This window comes from Plectropomus leopardus, chromosome 12, assembly GCF_008729295.1.
Source record: "Plectropomus leopardus isolate mb chromosome 12, YSFRI_Pleo_2.0, whole genome shotgun sequence".
Taxonomy (NCBI): domain Eukaryota; kingdom Metazoa; phylum Chordata; class Actinopteri; order Perciformes; family Serranidae; genus Plectropomus; species Plectropomus leopardus.
Genome location: NC_056474.1, coordinates 8,023,719 through 8,044,209, shown reverse-complemented (window position 1 = coordinate 8,044,209; position 20,491 = coordinate 8,023,719). Strand labels below are relative to the sequence as shown.

Here is a 20,491-nt window from a genome sequence, read left to right as displayed (position 1 = left end):
GTGTCTGTCAAAGCTGTTGTTATGAAGTTGTACTTGACTTCACTATTTTTGTCAGTCATTTTTTACTGTATTTTTCAACCTGAACCCTGTCTTCCCATGTTTTATGAGAATAATGGAGACACTTTTATTTTTTGAAAGTAAGCCAATATCAAGCTTAACGGTTGCATCTGGCAGCCATGATACAGGTTGCACTGTAATATGCACACCGTCAATTTACGTCCTCCAAAGGTGCTCGGTTTTGCCACTGTCAGGCTCAGATTGTTATAAATTTCTGACAACATCATGGAAATATTCCTATAGAGATAGACCTTTATGTTAAAGATTCTTTCTGTTTAAGCAGAAACAGCCCTGTAATTGCTATCGCCAAACCCATCAGACTCCATTTAAATAGGCTCTAATTTAAGGATGTATAGAGCCAACATTATTTCACACCTAACCACACACTAACACAGTTTATTTGAACCAAGAAAAAGTTGGTGATTGTTTGAACAGTGGAAGGACGAACCAAGATGTTTTTAGTCAGTTTTACTTTGTTTCTGTCAACACAAAATGAAGTATGTGTTGACATAATAAAATTACTGCTTATTTAAATGGAGTCTGGTGGGTTTGGCGATAGAGATTTTGGGGCTGTTTCTGGTTAAATAAAAAGGATCTTACTATCTGACAAAACGGTCTCTTTCTGTAGGAATTTTTTCCATAATATTGTCAGACAATAAGAATATAATCTGAGCCTGTCAGTTGCAAAAACAAACACTTTCAGTGACAATGCCAACATGCCCAAGTGACAGCTGCATCTGTCTGACTCAATACTTGACCATTTCAAAAACTGTTGTTCCTGCTAGTCACTTTGACACGAAAATATGGAAAAGCAGGTTAAATCATACTAAATTTAAAGTTTATTAATATACTTTTTAAAAAATAATGTCAAACAGGAAAAGACATCAGTAAGACTAGCAGCTGATGCTGAAGGGATTTGACATTCACAAATTTTGTTTTTGTTGTTTTTGTCGTTACTTGTCAGGTCTCAAGCGTCTTCTGGACCTAAGCCATGAACACAAGTTCCCTGGTAAATATCCCACCACGTCACAGATACTGTTTATAATGCCACTTTTTTCCACATATCAAAATTCTAGATTTTATTTATCAAGCGCAGACATAGTTTTAGATCTAGTTTTGGAATTACAAAAAAACATCACTTTACTCAACAAATACCCTCTAGAAAGAAACACAGGTTTGTCTTGGAAATTGTAGCTCCCAAGCTATATGCTTACGCAACCATGTAGATTAATGTACAGTGAGTACTGAGAGAGCTTTGAAAACTGTGGTTTTCTCCAGTTATTCCCTTCAAGAGCGAAATGGCCATGGAGTTGCTCGAGAAGGGTCGTGTGCGATTCTGGACTCAGGTGGAGAAATGCACTTCCGCCTGCCAAGTGGAGTATGCCTTTAATGATGCCATCATTACTCACGGAAAGGTAGGAGTTATGACTTGTTGTCATGTATTTATTTAAAATTTATTTAACCAGAAAAAACCTCACTGAGATTAAAAATCTCCTTTTACAAGAGTGTCCTGGCAAAGACAGGCAGCAGCACAATTAACAAAGTTACAAACATACAGCATGTAACACTTACAGCATGAATATAACAAAAATAAGACAAATAGCACAGTCAAAGCATCTACAGCCCGATGTAGCTTCCTCCAACTCCTTCAATCTATTTCTGAAAACAGACCAGATAACCTAGACCAGTGGTTCCCAAGCTGGGGGTCCCGGCCCCCGCTACAGGTCAACAGAGCTTCACAGGGGGTTGTGAGGTCTTTTTGATTTTAATGATTGTAAGATTGTTTTTTAAACTCTACAGTAGGCCTGTACCTTTTTATTTCATTCATTTCTGTGAAGAAAATTAAATGAAATTGATACTTAATATGTAATATTAATATAAGTAATTTATAAGTTTACATTATTATTCAAGATATAAGTTTAAAAGAGTCTCACAGGATAAGGGCATGGTGAAGACTTAAACTCAGGCTTTATTCACAGAGCCTTCAATTGCTGCCAAACAACCTCGTCCTGCATTTAAAACATCCTAGGAGCTAACAAAACAATGGCCAAGCGACAAGAATAAAAAAATAGCCCCATTAAGAAATACATAATGCCATCAAAGAATTGCTTAATAAGTTCCTAAAAATATCAGAAACTCATCTCCAATGTAATTTTCACAGGAAATAATTTCTTAAAATGTATCCAAACCCCTCGTTTTACACAAACCTCTGTACTTTTATTGTTATGCAATAATTTTAATATGAAAAATCCATAAAATGTCACTTAGTCAGGGGTCATCAGTTTACTCAATGACAGAGAAAGGGTCTCTAAGGGAAAGAGGTTGGGAACCACAGATCTTGACCAGTTATATTCAGCTAAAGGGGGGGTGACAGATGGCTCGTTGACCATTTTTTAAAAATCAGAATAAAAACAGATTGATCCACCTCGGATTTTTAATTTTAATTTTTTTATTTTTTGTACTTTGAATTTAGATAAGGTGCCGTAAAAAGCATCAAAATAGAGCTTGTTTGTACAAAGTACCAAGGGAGGATTTCACCGCAGCAGAGATCCAGAGTAATTATTTATATATTAATTATTCATTTTTGTCTATTAACTGGCCCCTGGCCTTCTGGCTTTCTGTGGAAGTGTTCCCCAGGCAAAACAAGTTCAGTATTCCTGCCTTAGACCCAAATCAGTCTGCAGCTAATTTCAAGCTGTAGAAGCAGCATACCTAAAAGGCCTTTTTCCATTTTAAGATAGATGATGGGGGACAAATAGTAAGAGTAAATCACAGAGAGGAGACGGTTGCTGCCAGCACTCCGGAGAAATTTTACATTGACACTGATATGAAGGCAGCAACATCACTTCTGTTGGGCTTGTTCAGACACCTTTCACAAGTATTAAAACCTATTAACACTCTGCAAATTGGTTTGATTTTTTTTTTAAACATGAGAAAAATAGACAATGAGCAACTTGAACAGAAATGGCTCTCATACTGCAAGAAATTAGTATATTTAGAAATGTATTAAAAATAAGAAAGGGAAAAGTATCCAGAAAACTTTATGATTATAATTACTATATATTAAAAAATATGTTACAGATTATTAGAATTTTCTTTTTTCATTATTATTATTTAAAGCACCTTTTAAGTAATTTCCTTGTTTGTGTATATTTGGGTTTTTTTTTTTTTTTTTTTACTAATTTCTTGCTACTTATTTGGTAAGTTAACCATTGCTTTCTTCCCACATTTATGAAAGAAATCAAGCTAATTTGCTGCCATTGATTAACAGAAAAATGATGCAGGCCAACAAACCCTCACAAGTAAGGGCATTAAAATCTGTGGTGAACCTCAATTCTCCATACGGTATCCAAGGACGTATAAAACATCAATGTAGTCAACCACAGACATAAAGTCTACTTCTATTTTGGATCGTCTTCCAAAAACTGATCTTGTGGGTTTCTTTATATCATTTTGCTTCCAGAAATACACAATGCACTTCGACCAATCCACTGGCATCATTGAAATGTTCATGGACTCTCTGGAGGTCACTGACGAGGGAACGTTCACCTTCAATTTGGTGGACGGCAAGGCCAAGGGCACAACCAGTCTGGTGCTCATCGGAGATGGTAAGATCTCAAATTTTTACTTCCATGCTCACAGATCTTTCATCATGTAATATTTAATTATGGATGCAGAAAAGACATCCCAACTAACAAATCCTCGACTGGGTGTGTTGCATTTGCTGCAGTTAAAGTGTGTGTCCATTGAGGGGCAGCAGAAGACAACTTTTGTTTACTGTCTTGTCAGCCAGCTGGTTTTTTGATGCATTTTTTTGCTCTCCAGAGTTCAGGGAGCTTCAAAAGAAATCCGAATTTGAGAGGGCAGAATGGGTCAGGAAACAAGGTGAGGGTCTTACTTTTCTATCACATAAATTTAACACTAATTCACATATGTTATAATTTTTTTTTTCATTGACTATTCACAGGTCCTCACTTTGTTGAGTACCTTAGCTTTGCCGTTACTAAAGAATGTGATGTGCTGTTGAAATGCAAGGTAAGAAAAGTATCTGTGACAATGTAATAATCTTTTTTTTTTAAGTACGATAATCACAAAACGTGATTAGGTGATACAACTTGATCCCATCTCTCTTCTTTCCCCACACAGATTGGAAATGTCAGACCAGAGACTGAGATCACCTGGTCTAAGGACAACATTGAGATTGCCGAGGATGACGAGGACGCTAAGAAAATTGGGAGAACAGACGGCGAGCTGACCTTTAATATTGGAAAGGTCAGCCCATTAGAAAGTGGCCATACATTCTGAGGAATCATGAGCTTATGAGAACGAGTAGAAAGAGCTAAAAGCGACGCTTCTGATGCAGCTATGCTTCCATCGTAGACCTAGACTAGATGCTACGCTGCCAACCACCCCTCTCTGACACAGAATCATAAATGATGAAACACTTTTAAAAATATTCACGTTCCCGAGTCCTGCTGGAGTGCTTGCTAGAGTCAGCAGCACGTCAGCATGTCGCACTTGGGAATCAGAATAGACATATTGGGCACAACTGACTCTCTATTTTTGGAGCCTCTACTTTTTTTTATTCTGACATTGTATATTTTGATAATATAGACTTATAGGTCATGCTTTTCAACATTTATGTCCATATCGTGTAAATACAGTATATGGTTTATCTGTGTTATTAAGTCGTTCACTTCATTTCTAACACTGTATTCAATTTAACTCCTCTGGCAAATTTACTGGAACATTTTAACCCTGGAGGCTGGTCTTTTTGAGGAGATTAAGGAAACACTTCACCCCCAAAATGAAGAATCCAAAAATGGAGAAAATTCTTGATGAATTGAAGTCATAGGGGACCACCTTTATCAGCAGCAAAACTAGATCAAGAGGTCTGTAAACAAACTCTCATTTATCCAGTTAAATGCTCAGTACTTCTTAGACACATGCATTTTCATGCATTTTCGTCATAACCCGAGCATTTAAAATAGTTCCACATAAGGCTGCCCACTGAAAGTTGGAGATTAATTTTTCGGAGATCCCTCAGGCGACTGATTGCTGAAGTCGAGCAGTTGGTTTTTTGTTTTGTCTTGTTTCATTTCGTTTCTTGCTAATTATTGTGCTACGCAGTGTACTTCTGGGAACATTTTGCCCTCCAAATTTTTATTGCAGAGTGAGCGGTCTTGATTGTACAATACTCTTTGGAACAGGCTGCAGCAGACACGACTTTGCACTGTAAGACTCTGAGATAACTTTATCCTCTCTTTTCTGCTGAGAAGTGGTGAATTTACAGCTCGTGGCAACTTAATACGACAGTCTCTGACTTTTGTTTGATATCTCGTGTCAGCAAAAAATGTTGCGCACTTCCGATCCATCGTTAGCTCAGTTAGCTATATTAGGTAAATGCCAGTGTCACACTGAAGATCCTGCTGAGCCCTTTCAAACTTTCAAACTTTAAATGAAAATTACAATTATTATATACTCATATTGAATAGCCAAATGTCATTCAACTAACGTAATTCTGAGTTGGGTACAGCCTTACTTCCACATAAACAAACTGCATAAACATACTGTTTTTGCACAACAGTATTAACTTTTAAGGTTTTGGCAAAAATGTACACGCTTAGGACTCACTAAGCATACGAGTGACCAAATGAGATTTGGATTATACTGCAAGAATTGGGAAAGAATTTGGAAACAAATGTTTTGATATAGTATAGTATTTTGCTGTTGTTAAACATGTTCCCCATGTTCATCAGTTTATCAGTGGTTCTCTCAGTTTTTGGATCCTTCATTCCCCATGGAGGAATGTGAGAAAAACAAACATTTTCAACATGAATTTAATGTAACGTAGATGTTCATATGAGGGCGGAGTTTTCCTTTAATCTGGTCTGTCAGTCATTTGGTGCCAGTGAAGTTATATTGATGTTTCAAGGTACTTGTACATTGAAACTGTATAAACATCACTCATAAAGAGAGGGTTGGTGTCATTGCATGAGCTCAGGAGAGGCGGCCTGTCCATCGCCACTCCTGTCAGTCGCACTCGCATTAACTGGCTTGTCTGTCTAATTCACAGTGGGTTATTAAGCAGGAGAAACCGAAAGAGAAAGAAGGAAAAAAGCCAACCGCAGTGGACGTTCCCCCGCCGCCAAGACCCAAAGTCTGGACATAATCTTTGCTGCCATAAGTTGACGCCTATAATCTCCCCATGTGTCCTCCTCGTCTTACCTTTTTCATGTTTTCCTTTTAATGCCTGCAGGGCAGGAGAAAAGCTTGCCTTTTCTGCTTAGTTGGTCTCTGTGTTGCTGTGTGTCGTCTGCTCTCTGTCACAAGAATGATACTGTATTCCCCTTCTGTTTTATTTAAGGGAATTCATCTCTTTCTCAAGAATACTAAACATACTTTTACTTCAAACTTTAGATCTCCAAAACGGACGCAGGTGTGTACGACGTCTTCCTGATGGACGACAGAGGCAGTGATAGGAGCACCTTCAATCTGACAGATGCAGGTAGAGTCTCTTTCATGAATTTTGTGAGTGAAAAAGTAAAAATCGGTGCCCTCAGCCCCCCCCAAAAAAACAATTAATTGCTGGTCTCATCCTTTTATTTCCCAGGACTCCAAGCTGTGATGAATGAGCTGTTCAGGGTTATTGGTGAGTCATAAAACTTCACACCAAGCAGCAATAAGACACCACACATTAAAGAAAACCACAGAAAGGCTCAGAACTGCTCCATTTAATGAAACTATAAACAGCTAAAGACTGAAATATTTTATGCAGTTTTAAATGCTATTAACCTATTTTGTTTCATTGGAATGTAGCTAAACACCTGCTTTTTATTCTTCTCCCTCCAGCCAATTCCTCCTCTGAAATCCAAGTTATGAGCACTGAGCACGGCATCATCCTCTACTCCACGGTCACATATTACAACGAGGAGCAGCGTGTCGGTTGGCTCCACAAGTATGTAAAAGCAGCCTTAATCACTTTCATATCTGACATCCTTTGTTAAATCTTCCAGGTTTCCCACAGTCATGGAAAACCTGGAAAAGTCATGGAATTTCACAATCTTGTTTTCCAGCCCTGAAGAAATCATGAAATTCATAAAATCTTTGATTTTTTTGGAAATGTCATGAAATTCTGCTGTGTGTAATCACACTAATTGTCACAGTAATCCACTGTGGATAACCTTCCACGTAATGTAACATAACAGCGTTTTTATTTTCTGTAGTTGCAGACATAACATTGCTCTAATATGCAATTTGTTTAAACAGTTAGTAAAGCAATATGTAACATGAGGGTGAGTCATTCATAAGTATTTTCTCCACTTTCATAGTAAAACAGACTCTGATGACTAACATTGCACCATAAGAACGTGTTTGAATTGGATTATTTTTGTCATTTTTGCATAATCTTCTGATGAATTATGTGAAAACAGTCAACAGATGGGAACAAAATCTCACCAGCTGTACAGGTCGCATGTATTAGATCTCTCAATTTGGTATAATACAGGGGCGGCTGTGTAGGTACATTTACTGCTTTCCTGTTTGAATATTTGCTTTTCAGTGTACTTGCAGTAAACAGTCTTGCATTAATTGATCTCTGTGCTGCCCATGTATCCATTAGAGATGCGAAGATTGCCGCCTCAGAGAGAGTTAAGTCCGGAGTCACAGGACAGCAGCTTTGGCTTAAGATCAATGAACCCACCGAGAAGGACAAGGGCAAATACATGATGGACATCTTCGATGGCAAGGACGGTGTGAAGAGATTCTTTGATCTGGCTGGCAAGGGTAAGTGAAACTTTTAAAGATGTTTCAGATTAGTACGCAAGTCCCATTAACTTTGGCTATTTTTGTGCAACTATTAATAATAATAAGTTGTTTTTTTTCTGGTGCAGCATGGGAAGAGGCATTTGAAGAATTCCAAAGGCTCAAGTAAGTAAACAAACTCATCTGACTCGATCCTTCTGTTGTGTAATTTCGGTTTGAAGAGGATGTTTGCACAAATACAGAGTCATCACAAACTTAATATAGACTTGTGTACTATGTGTACTTAGTGAGACCTCTCAGAAGCACTCAAAATACATTTCCTGGAATTGTATAGCTTTTGGGAAAAAAATACTGGCAACAGTTCTGTCCGTGATACCATTTTAAGCTGCTTCTGACAATATCTGCCTTCCTTCCGTAGGGCGGCAGCCATCGCAGAGAGAAGTAAGTGGTTATTTATTCTTTGGTTTCTCCCGAGAGACGTCACTCTTTGACATGATGTAACGTTTTCAGGACGTAGAGGCTCTTTCAGATTTAATAGACTTTAGACTTGGGCTCTGTGGGACTAAGGATGCATGAGTGTGTAGGTCATCATAATATCTCATTCATGGAAAATGATTTTCCAGGAGATTAAATGCTTAAATCTCTGTAATGTGGAATTGAAGAGAGGAAATTTCCTGCCAAAACTTGTTTGAAATATCATTCATGCAAACAGTAAAATTCAAATAACATGTTTTATAAAGGATGGTTTGCTCACCAGGTTAAAATTTTAAATGGACAGTTCACCCTCAAATAAAAAAATACATATCTTTCCTCTTACCTATTTATCAGTCTTGATTGTTTTGGTGTGAGTTGCCGAGTGCTGGAGATATTGGCCGTAGAGACGTCTGACTTCTCTCAAATATAATGGAACTGGATGGTTCTCGGCTTGTGGTGCTCAAAGCGCTAAAAAAAACATCTGAAAACTCAACAGCAATATCTCTTTCTAGAAAAAAACACTTTTGAAACAATAAAACTAGCATTAACATGGCAATAATGATAATTTACCTTCTCTGTTATATGGCGGCTGATCTCATCCTCCGCTCGGAGGGTAAGGAGTTTCGGAAACTCATTTTTCTCCCAGTTTGCAGAAAGTTGCAGCCACTGTTGTTCTTGTCTGAGTTAGCTGCTACCCACTATTAGCTTCTTTTTAAATCTTCTGCGGTGTGTCGGGCACATAACACGTCGTCAAAAATATCATACTCATACTTCCCATAGTCCCTTTCTGCTGGCTTCTCCTGTTTATACTGGCACCTTTTCAGCTCTGTCACAACCCCTGTGCCGTCTTACAGGGGAGACCAAACAATTTGGTTGCCGGGTATAGTTCGTGAGAAAGAAAATAGTTCCCACATTAAACTGCTTGCAACAAGTTTTGTGGATTATCTTAAGTAACGGGGTCATAATTTCTAGAAAGAGACATTTCTGTTGAGTTCTTAAACAGTATTTATTTTATTGGTGCTTTGAGCGCCACAAGCTGAGTGTCATCTAGTTCCACTGTATTGGAGAAAATGCAGACATCTCTACGGCAGATATCTTCAGCACTCAGACACTCACACCAAAACTATCTAGTTTGTTAAAAAGCACTACAGTTAAGAGGAAATATATGTATTTTTTATTTTGGGGTAAACTGTCCCTTAAATAGCATGTTGCAAACAAGCAAATGCATTTGCTTCGTGGTTCACTCTTCCATTTCTTGTTTAGATCGTGCTCGTGTTATTGGAGGTTTGCCAGATGTGGTTGCCATCCAAGAGGGCAAGGTAAATAAATGAGATATTCAGTGTTTTCATACACTTTGTTAAACTCTCTGTTTCACCTTCTTACTCACTGTCTCAATCGTTGGAGCGTGTCTTTCCACTAACCCCTCTTTCTCTTCAGTCCCTGAACCTGACTGGCAATGTCTGGGGCGAGCCCGTACCTGAGGTGAGCTGGACGAAGAACGAAAAGGAGCTGGTATGTGACGACCACTACAAACTCAAGTTCGAGCACGGCAAGTTCGCCAGCATCACAATTGCCGCCGTCACCACGGCTGACTCTGGCAAATACGCCCTCCTGGTCAAGAACAAGTACGGCACAGAGGCTGGCGAGTTCACCGTCAGCGTCTACAACCCAGAAGATGAGGAGAACAAGGAGGAGAAGAAAGGCTAAAGGATGACGCAGTGTAATGAAACAAAACAGAAAAGATAAACGACTGGGCCATATCCAAAGCATTTTACCCCGGCACGTGCCGGTGCACCGAGCAGTTTGAATAAATGATTAATACAGCTGCTTCCTCCTGCGTCTTTCATGTGCTGGGCTAAAGAGCTTTGGGCATTGCTTGTGGAGGAAGCAAACAATGAATGTGATACAGGGAGGATAAATGTGTGCTCGTAGTTGCTTGACATCTCTTGTGTCCCTTCAGGCCACTATCGGCAGTAAATGTTTAATCGTAGAGGATGTCATTAATCTTTATTTTAGTGAAGAGGGACAGCAAAAGCAAAAGGCAATTTTCTTATACTATTACAGCCCTACATTTGGAAACTTTTGACCTCTGGAACCAAGTCATGCCTGAGGTTTATACACTGTAAAAAAAATAAATAAATAAATAAAGAAGAAAAAAAATGTAATGAACTCCCTACTAGCAATTTGCTTTGTGTTGTGAGACGTGAAGCCAGTGGATATGTCACATGCTCCGCTGAGCTCTTTGTGTCTATTATTTATAAACAGCTATTATGTTATATACTGGACAAAAAATTAAACTCAACACTTTAGTGTTATGTTATCAATAGATATATTTATCTTAAATTTTGGTCACCAAATTGTTAAACTGTCATTTTCTTAGATAATCCATTCACCTCACAGGTGTTGCATCAGAAATTAAAGAAAGACCTCAAGAAAGTGCTTGAATTTTTTTTTCTGTAACATAGTTTTAACTAACATAGTTTTCAAGTTAACAAGTTTTCACTATATTATCAATAGAATTATAAATATAGCTTTCTGGACGTTTTTTCTGTCAGCTAATTTTCAGATCATTTCCTTGTCACCTTTTACTTTTTTTTTTCTTTGCAGTTTGTGGCACATATCTTGCCAAGATGCTCATGTTTTTTTCCTGTTCCTGAAAGAAATCTAACTAATTTTCTCGGGTTTTAGAGGCTTAAATACCAGTGTGAGACGTCTGAATGCAGCACAAGAAAACTGATGTGGATCCAGGTGTTATAGAGTTAATGAGCATCTTGATATGCCTCACCAGTCAGGTGGATGGATTATCTTGGGAAAGGAGAAGCGCTCACTATTTTAACAAATTTGTGACCAGAATATGAGGGAATTATATCTATTGAGCGCAACAGAAACTCTTTAATCTTTAACTTAAACCTGTGAAAAATGGGAGCAAAAACAAAGTTGCTGCATTTAAATTTTTGTTCAGCATAAATTGTACTGTGTGCATGTTCGTTATGTGATGTTAATGTACTGTTTGCAAGTGTCACTCATTACAGCAGTTTGTTGTAGAGGTGGAGCAGGTGAACCTTGATAGCCTGGAGTGAGGTGACAAAACACAAATGGCAGTTGAAACTGGTTCATTCAAGGTGTCTGACACAGACTATGAAGCCACGTGGAAAGACGCACAAGCATAACTTGCATATTTTTGGAAGTCTTTCAATGGAACTTGTCTTCTGGGCGTTTGACGCTGACAAAGACGTGTTGAAAGTTTGGGGGGAATGTTGTATTTCAAGTACAAATAAGGAAAGTGTATGGATAGACTGCCCTGCAGCACAGAGTGAGGCTGTGCGTCTGTTTAACGAGGTAAACATTAGTCTGTTTTCTCTTCGAGGCACTCCTTCTTGTAATAAAGTTGCTTATGCTTTAGAGAGGTTTCCTCTTGTCTTTACGTAATCACCTACAAGAAGTTCATTCATTTCAAAAAATGCATTTGTTGGAGTTAAATAACTTGATTTGCAAAAAGCTCAAGGGTTTGGGGGATTAATGATGGCCCATTCTAAAACAGCTAATGGTGGCATCTATTTCTGCCTGCTTTTATTGCTGGTGCCATTCATCATGAGTTGTGAGGGCCCAAAAGAGGTCATTTAAGGGGAGCGAAGAGTCGCAAACATTGGGTATTTCACTCAGTTTAACCTCAACGATGTATTTAATCATCAGGTTAATATCTGTCAATAATTATCTCTAAGCTGGGCTGCTCAGGACAAAGTATTACTAAGGGACTGTTCGTTATTTATGAGAGAGGAGGGGGTGGTGCAAAAAGGGGGAGGCCTGTCAAATCATTTTTTAAAGCATTGGGGAGGGACTTATGTTTTTTTTTTTGTTTGGCTAGGGGAGGGGGCATAAAAACTTTAATAAACTTCATTATATATTTATTTTAACTCCAAATCGTAAGAAAACATGCAGGTTCAGAAGTCATTTCCGATCTCGAAAAAAAAAAACCGTGCCCTCAAAACCCACCAGCAGGCATGTTTTCTTCAAAAATTGCCAAAACTATACAATTTATCAAAGCAAGAAACTATAAAAACCAGATGTTATCATCGGATTGTTAAATTTCCAATGTGGGATGAAGACTTTGATCATCAAGAAAGCATAACAAAATCTAAGCTTAAAATAGTGATATTCCATAAGAATCACTTTCTTTTACATTTCTCATTTATTTATTTATTTTTCAAAATGTACCATTTGCACAAACTGGCCAGTGTGCATGACAAGACTGAATAAGTGAGGCTTTTTTTAAACTACTGGGGCACGTTCAGTCTCAGAAGGGTACGCAACATTTTGGCACAGTTTCTGAACTGAGCATGTTTCCTTGAAATTGTGTTAAAGGGTGTGTGCAAGGGCTGTTAGGTATGTTTTCTCTGGTGAGTGTGTCAGAGTTGTACCCAATCAGTTGTGTTGTGTAGGCCAATATAAACCAATTATTTGTTGATCTTTACTTACTGAACATATATTTTTTGTTTTTATTACACATTTGCATTGGCAATGTAGATGCAAGTTTTCTTACACCAATAAATATCCTTTGAATTAAAATGAATAAACCCTGCAGTATAAGCAGGCAGTGCACCTGCGTAACAAAACAGGGTGTACAAACCACTAACATTTATGTTTAACCCTGAAACCTGGATAAACATCGCTTTTCTTTCAAATGCATTTCACAAGTATTTAAAACTTTAAAACCTGAGCAAATCAAAAACATGGGGAAAATGACTGGAAATTAAAAAATAAAAATAAAAGCTAGGGATAATATCAAGCAAACTAGGCTATATATTTATCATAATTATGTATTTAAAACTATTTTTGCAGAACTGTTATTTTTCAGGTCATTTTCTTGTTTATTTTTTTTTTCTTTGAAGTTCTTTTATTTTTTCTTTCTTTTTCCTTTTTTTTTGCTATTTTTTAAATTCTTGTACTTATTTTTATTTTTTTACTGATTTTTGGGTAATTCTTGGGTAATTTCTTAAGTTGCTCTTTTTTTTTTTGACATTTTGTCGGGGCTGAACACAACCCTGAAAGTTCATCTTCAATGTCTCACTTTACAACATCAAAAATATGATAAATAGGCCTAATTTGTGGAATCACGGTAGGGGGATGCTCATGCATTTTCAAACGGTCACCTCCCAGCCACCCCTCTCCTCTGATAAATAGAGAACAGTCCCTAAATAAAACGAGGGCGCTCTCAGCAGCTATCCTAATCAACCCCTTGTTGAAAAAAGTGACACCAGCTGTGTGAGTGCTCCGCCACTGTGAGGCTCTCTGTCCCATCAACTCCAGCTCGCTGGTTCCAGCTAAACCAGTCAGTCACGGTGGTCCAGGCACGGACACGTCAAGAGGCTTCAGAGGAGTTTCACGGACAAATATGGGGACTCGCTGAGGACACCGTAACGTCCTTCATCGGCAGCATCCCGCTGGAGTAACCGAAAGGTAAACAGCGGATGGTTTCCGCCGGTTTGATCGCCGCTGCCTGTGATGATGCATATTTCTGAATGTACCGTCAGCTAATGTTAGCTAGCCTGTGAGCCGGCTAACATATTTTAGCTACGGTGAATTAACTTAACCCAGATCTCATAAGTAACGACCCGGAATATAAAATACAGTCACAACGAAACAAATTAACCGCTTTTTAGTGAAACCGGCGACTTAGCGTTAGCCTGCAACCGTTTGCTATTAACGGAAACCGGACGATAACATAAAAGCTAGCTGCGGGTTAACTGAACAGGCTAACTGAGCTCCGTCTCCATTCATTTATTTTTCTCTCCACTGTTTTCAACCCGGATATTTATAGTTTGAACATACGCTGATGGCAGACATTATAGTAAACAAATGTAATTTAATGCTCAGGTTTTGGTTTCTGTTCCGTTTGTTTCCGCATTATCCGTTCATGTAACGTTAGAGCGTTTGGTGACATTTCAATCAAGCAATATGGCAGATTTAATCTCCGAAATTAGCTTTTTTTTTAGCCCCAAATCAATGTGCGACACAGCCAGCTTCGTGTTAATTCGCGTTTTTGTTGTTAGATAACCGTTAGAGAAGTATTTTGGGAGGGGGGGTTGTGAGCAGTGCTGCCACCTCACCAAACAAACCACCTGCCTGTGTGAAGGAAACTATATATTTATAGTTACCCTTACATGGCCTTTATGTGTGCGGTATTTGAAAAACTCAGTTTTCTAGAACTTTCTTGGTTTTGACTCTGAATTATTAACAGTGAGTTTGCTTTAAATCTCAGTTAAGAGGACTGCAGTTGTACCAAACATAATAGTATTTGTCAAGACTTCCTTTTTTACACTTTACTGCAGCTGTGGATATTGAGTAAATTCTTGAGTACTGGTTGTTGTACCCTCATTTAGGGACTGTACTTTATCTGTCATAGCTGCGTCTCTGCCGAGCTCTATCTCCATACATTTCTCTCTACCATTTTCCTCCCCCTTGTTTACAGTTTAATTTCTACTAATAAAAGGCATTACAGCAGAAGTAAGCATAATTAATAATTCAATTTTTTTTCTGTTTGTGTAACATTAAGGCATTTGGTAACATTTCAGTCAAGCAATATGGCAGGTTGAATCTCCGAAATTAGCATTTTTAGCCCCAAATAAATGTGGGACATACTGCTAGCTTGTGTTTATTTGTTGTTAGTTGATGTTACAGAAGTACTTTTCTTGTCTTGTAAGCAGTGCTGCCACCTCACCAAACAAACCACCTGCCTGTGTCAATGAAACTGTGTATTTATAGTTTCCTGTATATTTATAGTTTTCTTGGCCTGTAGGTGTGCAATATTTAAGTTTTCTAGAATTTTCTTGGATTTGACTCTGAATTTTCAACAGTGAGCCTGCATTAAATCTCAGCAAAGAGGGATTGCACTTAACCCAGTATTTGTCCAGACTTCCCTTTTTACACTTAGCTGCAGCTGTGGAAGACTGAGTAAATAGTAAATTCTTTGAGTGACTAGTGGAAAATGCATGACCCTCCCACCACTATAAATAACCTCATTTTGGCTTTGATAAATCATGTGATTTAGGAGATTTTTTTATAAGAAAACATGCTTTCCACCATCAGGTTTTGAGGTTCTGAAGGTAAAATGATACAAAAATATGACATTTTAAAGTTGATTGTCCCTCCTCCAAGCAAAATCAAAAAATATAATTCCCTCCTCAGCAGAGATGGAAATCACCACAGGTCCCACAATACGTTATTATCATTATGATTAAGTCACAGTACAATATTACTGTGATTTCAGCATTTTTGCAATGAGTATTGCGATAACATACATTGCAGTATATTGTGATCAACTACCTTTTTTAAATTGCAAATTGTGTCCCCAAAGGAAAACTTCATCAACATCTCTTTTGTCTAATAAGATAAAGTTTCAGTCTGTTCATCCGGGGTTCTCACAGAATCTTCCCTAAGCAATTAATATCAGTTTTGCTTGTTGTAAAACTGGTATTAAATTTCATTCCAAGTGGCATTAAACAAGCCTTAAAACGTCTTAAGTGCAATTGCAATATTAACAATTTACATAATTAAAAGAAAAAAAATTATACTCTGCATTGGTGTATCAATACAGTATTGCCACACAAAATACCACAGCACTATGCTGTATTGATTTTTTGTATCCCTTACCTACTCCCCAGTGCTTTAGAAATCATTTAAAGTGCCAACTCTGTTTTGCACCACCCCCTCCCCTCTCACAAATAACAAACAGTCCCAGAAATAAAACCATGAAGTGCTGTTGGCTACTTCTTTATCACAGAGTGACTTTGTTTTTTTTGCTTTGCAAAATGTGAAAAAAATGAAGCCAACATTTTCTGTCTGTCTGGGGTTTTGGTAGTCATGGTTTATGTTACACACAGAATAAGCTGGCTCATTTCGGTGTCATCTAATACCTGAGAGAGTGTAACATGACCCTTGTGTTGGCTGGTTGGTTGGCTGAGTCCAGGACTGATTCTTTTGTCACTCAGTCAAAGCAAATGGTCCCTGGATCATTACAGAAGAAAACCATAATGATACAGTGAAATAGAATAGAATAAAACAGAATAGAAATACTTTATTAATCCAGTGAGGGAAATTATTTTGTTACAGCAGCAAGTGAGAGAACAGCAACTGAATAAAATATTCATTAAAAAGACGAAATAATGCAAATGAATATACAAAGAAAGGCACAGAACATAGAATAAATTAAAATAACAATAATAAAAATAATAAAGATATGTACAGAGAACAAACAAACAAACAAAAAAAGTAGCCAGGACTATGATACTCAGATGCCCTGTCTTGTGAGTTTTAATGGTACAATTAAAGCATTAGCGACAACGGCTTTCTACATCGATTCCTGCTCAGTATATTCAGCCGGGTTGTTTGTGACTCAGCACACAGCACATTTCATTTTAAAAAAGGAAAGTATTAATCTATTTATGCATGACTCTCAAATATTCAAACACAGAACAGATCTGAGTACATAGGGAGGATGAAGCTACAGCCTTGCACCCAGTAGGCCTATGTGTTTTGTTTGATAGTGTTTACAAAAGGCTCAGCAGATGGGACAGTGGGAATGAGGCCTTTTTGGGAAAGCCTCATGCACTATGTGTCTCTTGGGCATTTACTTAGGAGCTAAATCAGGCAGGAGGAAACTAGAAGTCGGACCAGTTACAGCTTCCTGATGAAAAAACATGTTTGAATTCAATTTGCTTGGACCGTAGCAAGGATTCTCAGCTTGCCTTGCTTGGAGGCCAGTCGTAGCAGCCATACATGTTTCTAGGATTTTGGGATATTTCTAGGATTTTAGGACATTAGGGGCTTAGCTAAGACCTCTCTTGGGGGTGTGGGGATCCTGCAGTGGCACTTTTTTTCTTAAATAAACAAGCTCTATTTTGATGATGTTTTATGCACTCTGGCGCCTTATGTATACAAAAAATAAAATAAAAATAATTATAATAACAATTGATGGAAAAATAACACGAAAAAATCCCTGTGTGAATCGGTTTATTTTTACTGTGAATTTGAAAATGTTTGGCAGGCCAGCCAACACCCTACTATTGGGGCCCACATTTGGCCAACGGGCAGCAAGTTGAGTACCACTGGACTACAGTCTTATTAGTGTGCTCATTCTGTCTGTATTGAAAGTGGATTTAAGTTCATTTAGCACTTGGGCTAATTTTAGCAAGCTGTATTGATATTTATGATAGACAAATCCCTGCAGAGATTATCTCTTTGGTACGTTCAGAACTTTCACCTGTTCACTTTTGCAATCACGTGTTCAAGATGTCAATAAGTTCAAGGGTAATGAGCAACCAAAGATCGACATGTTGAAGTTGATTGCAGTGAAGCACTGCAATCAACCTCTCATGCACAATAACAAACACACACAACGATCATACCGTACATGTGACCGACTGCAAGAACGTCATGCTGCGGCCTGTTTTTTTTTTTTCCCCTGAGCTTGTACTCTTATCAGGTAAAAACATTGCTTAGCCGTTTACAGGAATTCGCCGTTCCTTATCAGGCACACACCGCCACCTTAAAGAGGCCATCCCATTGGCTGAAGCCCTTGTGTCCTGTTAGCTGACTGGATAAGCACAAGTACACATCCTGCAAAGAGCAGTCCAGAAGAAGGATGACAAATTTTATGACAGTTTTGCACAATCGCGTCAGATAGCAGTGTACCTTTATTTACCCTTGGGAGGGTTTTTCCAACGTGATTAGGTGGGACACACTTGAGATTAGATTCAGGATGGCAGGAAGGCACCATCATCATAATCTAAGGGGGGGAAAACACTGGTCCCAGTGGAGTATCCTGAGGCGGATAAAGTAAGAGCTGGTGCTCTGCTAAAAAGTGATGAAGAGACAGAGATCCTGGGGGGACAGGGAGCTCCTGGGAAACAACACAGACGACAACACAGACAACAGTGAACAGGATGAGTCCTTGTCTCTGAGGTCGTCTTGGTCCCTGGTGAGTCAGCGCTAACAGGTCTCATAGTGGGTCACAGCTTTTGCCTGATTCTGAAAGTCCAAGTATACTGTTAGTCATCATGCTTTGTTTGGTTTGGCAGGTTGGTTGGATTTATTGGCTTTTTATTGTAGCCAAGCCTCGTAGCTTGATACCTAAATACAGTGTGAATCAGATGGAAGTTATAGGGCTGCATTCAAGTTTTTTTAGTGACTGAATAGAGATAACTGAATATGGGTTGCTTTCCAGACAGGTCATTTTTCCTGTCTAAAGTAGAATATTCCCTGTTATAAAATACAGATGTTTGACGCCTTGTTGGTATGAAAACATCTGTATGTATCTATGCACTCTTGTCAGTCGAGTTAACAGGAGTGCAGTGTGACGTTCTGTGGTGTCAAAATAAAAGTGAAAGTTTTTTACATATTTTTAAAAATATTTATACATGGTAATTGTTTGATAGCAACAAGACTGCCCTAATTTGTTGAGATATAGAAAATCCATAGAGCGAAACAAAGACATAGAATTGATATGTGGACATATGACTTCTGACAGTGGCACAGTGAAATTATTTTGCAGCTAAAGTGTGATGTTATGTTTATGTTCCAGGCTATGTTTAGGTGCATTGGATGCTCTGAAATGAAATCTGTGCTTTACAGTTGCTGTGTCGAACAACATAAAACACATTTTCTTTTTTTGGATAGCCTTTTTAAAATTCTGGCAGCTCTTTTGTCTTGTAGCACACATATCTTAAAAATGCCTAGCTAAACTTAGAAGAAAGATTTTATTAAAGGCTTGATGAAACATGGAGCTAGTTTAAATTGTAGACTAAAAACACACATCCTTTTAAATTTTCCCCAGTTTGAATGTAAATGCAGGGTTATAAATCTGAAGAGTAGTAATCACTTTGTTTCAGTGATGTGATTCATATTTCTATATAGAAAGCAGTAATAATAGGAATCTGGTCTTACAGCAATTCAGATATGGAAGTAGTCCTGCTCTCAAATAACATTTCTATTAGTTTAGAACGTTCCAGTGTTTCATTTTGACTAGTTACTTTTCTTCAGACTGTAGTTTCATGTTATCTTTTAGAAGAGTATCTTTGTAGTGAATGTCCACAACAGGAACACCACCTAAATAAAGAATTCCAATATGTTATTTCAGTGGCCTGAAATAGTTCTAATCAATATTGGTGAACTGGAGCAAACCTCTTTCAAAGCCAAAAATCAGAGCAGTAAGTCTCAAACATGATAAATAATGTGAGACTAATTTTGTAGACTCACAGATTGTTCTTTTTTATACCCAAATATTTAAGACATTCCTCTCGGTGCTCTCCTTGTCATCTATAACTTCGTTCCCCATTCATTGTCAGTGGAGCAGCTTCAGACTAAATACCCTATGACATCACAAATTTGAGTTTTAGCACCCTTATCTATGAATTTGGGAGAGAGTTGATCATGTTTACCAATATTTTTTGGACTTTTTTAGGCCAAATAACATATATACATTTAGAAAATAGGCGTAGTTCCCCCTGAAGTTGAACGTAACATGTATTTTTCCATCTTCCTCCTTGCCTAAAAATATGTGGTGACGTTCTTTGAGAGAATTGAGAGCTTCCTGTTGTCGACAGGCCTCATATTAAATCATCTAAACCCCTTTGCAACCCTTTGAACTGTCAACTTACACTGTTGGCTGTTTGATTTCATGATGGTCGCCTGCCTGTGTGTGGTTAGAAATGTGGAAATCCGGCATATATGAATATTTTATCGCTGCCTGTTCATTAGCTAACTCTCTGGTGAAACACATCATGCCAGTTTGCCATATTCCATGATGCCACCCTTGCATAAAAGCCCCTATTCTCCGCTCTCCAACACCCCCCACTGCTCTCACAGCTAAACTGTGAACAAAAGGTCAGTGTGGCCATTTCAAGTTGCATAAACCCAGTGAAGTCAGCATGGGGACATGTTTACAAGCCTTACTAAACCAGACCACGACCTGAACCCCAATCATGTTTGCCAAGTTAACAGTCATATGCACTCTGTGTCACAGTGCACAAATGACTGGAAACAATCTAGTTCAGGAACAAGCCAAGAGCAGAAAGTTTGTGTGATTAGCTTCGGTCTGTGTGCAGTTTTCTCTTTGATTTAGTGGCTTCAACAGATTGCTTGTGAAAGAATTCACAGTCTCAGAAACTGTGTCTCCCACACGACAAAAAAAGCCTTTGAG

At 38.2% G+C, this 20,491-nt stretch overlaps 2 protein-coding genes across 6 annotated transcripts in view; both read left to right on the top strand.

Moving 5' to 3' along the window:
• myom1a (myomesin 1a (skelemin)) overlaps window positions 1–11,697 on the top strand; it is a 32,465-nt gene extending 20,768 nt beyond the window's left edge. For 2 of the 3 annotated variants that reach the window (XM_042498070.1, XM_042498069.1), the window contains 14 exons: window positions 1,022–1,066; window positions 1,336–1,472; window positions 3,521–3,665; window positions 3,883–3,942; window positions 4,025–4,092; window positions 4,204–4,329; window positions 6,478–6,565; window positions 6,671–6,709; window positions 6,910–7,015; window positions 7,679–7,842; window positions 7,950–7,986; window positions 8,240–8,262; window positions 9,559–9,614; window positions 9,733–11,697. In XM_042498070.1, coding sequence (XP_042354004.1) covers window positions 1,022–1,066; window positions 1,336–1,472; window positions 3,521–3,665; window positions 3,883–3,942; window positions 4,025–4,092; window positions 4,204–4,329; window positions 6,478–6,565; window positions 6,671–6,709; window positions 6,910–7,015; window positions 7,679–7,842; window positions 7,950–7,986; window positions 8,240–8,262; window positions 9,559–9,614; window positions 9,733–10,002 — 1,364 coding nt within the window. In that variant the 3' untranslated portion in view covers window positions 10,003–11,697. The other variant, XM_042498071.1, reaches the window with a different exon arrangement.
• A 1,896-nt stretch (window positions 11,698–13,593) lies between these two features.
• lpin2 (lipin 2) overlaps window positions 13,594–20,491 on the top strand; it is a 33,497-nt gene continuing 26,599 nt past the window's right edge. Inside the window, exon 1 of one of the 3 annotated variants that reach the window (XM_042497730.1) lies at window positions 13,594–13,752. Coding sequence is in view for 2 of the 3 variants with exons in the window: in XM_042497727.1 (XP_042353661.1) it covers window positions 18,158–18,271 (114 nt within the window). In the remaining variant the exon portion in view is untranslated. Of the gene's footprint in view, window positions 13,753–18,026; window positions 18,272–20,491 lie in introns of those variants that run through there. The other 2 variants (XM_042497727.1, XM_042497728.1) reach the window with 2 other exon arrangements.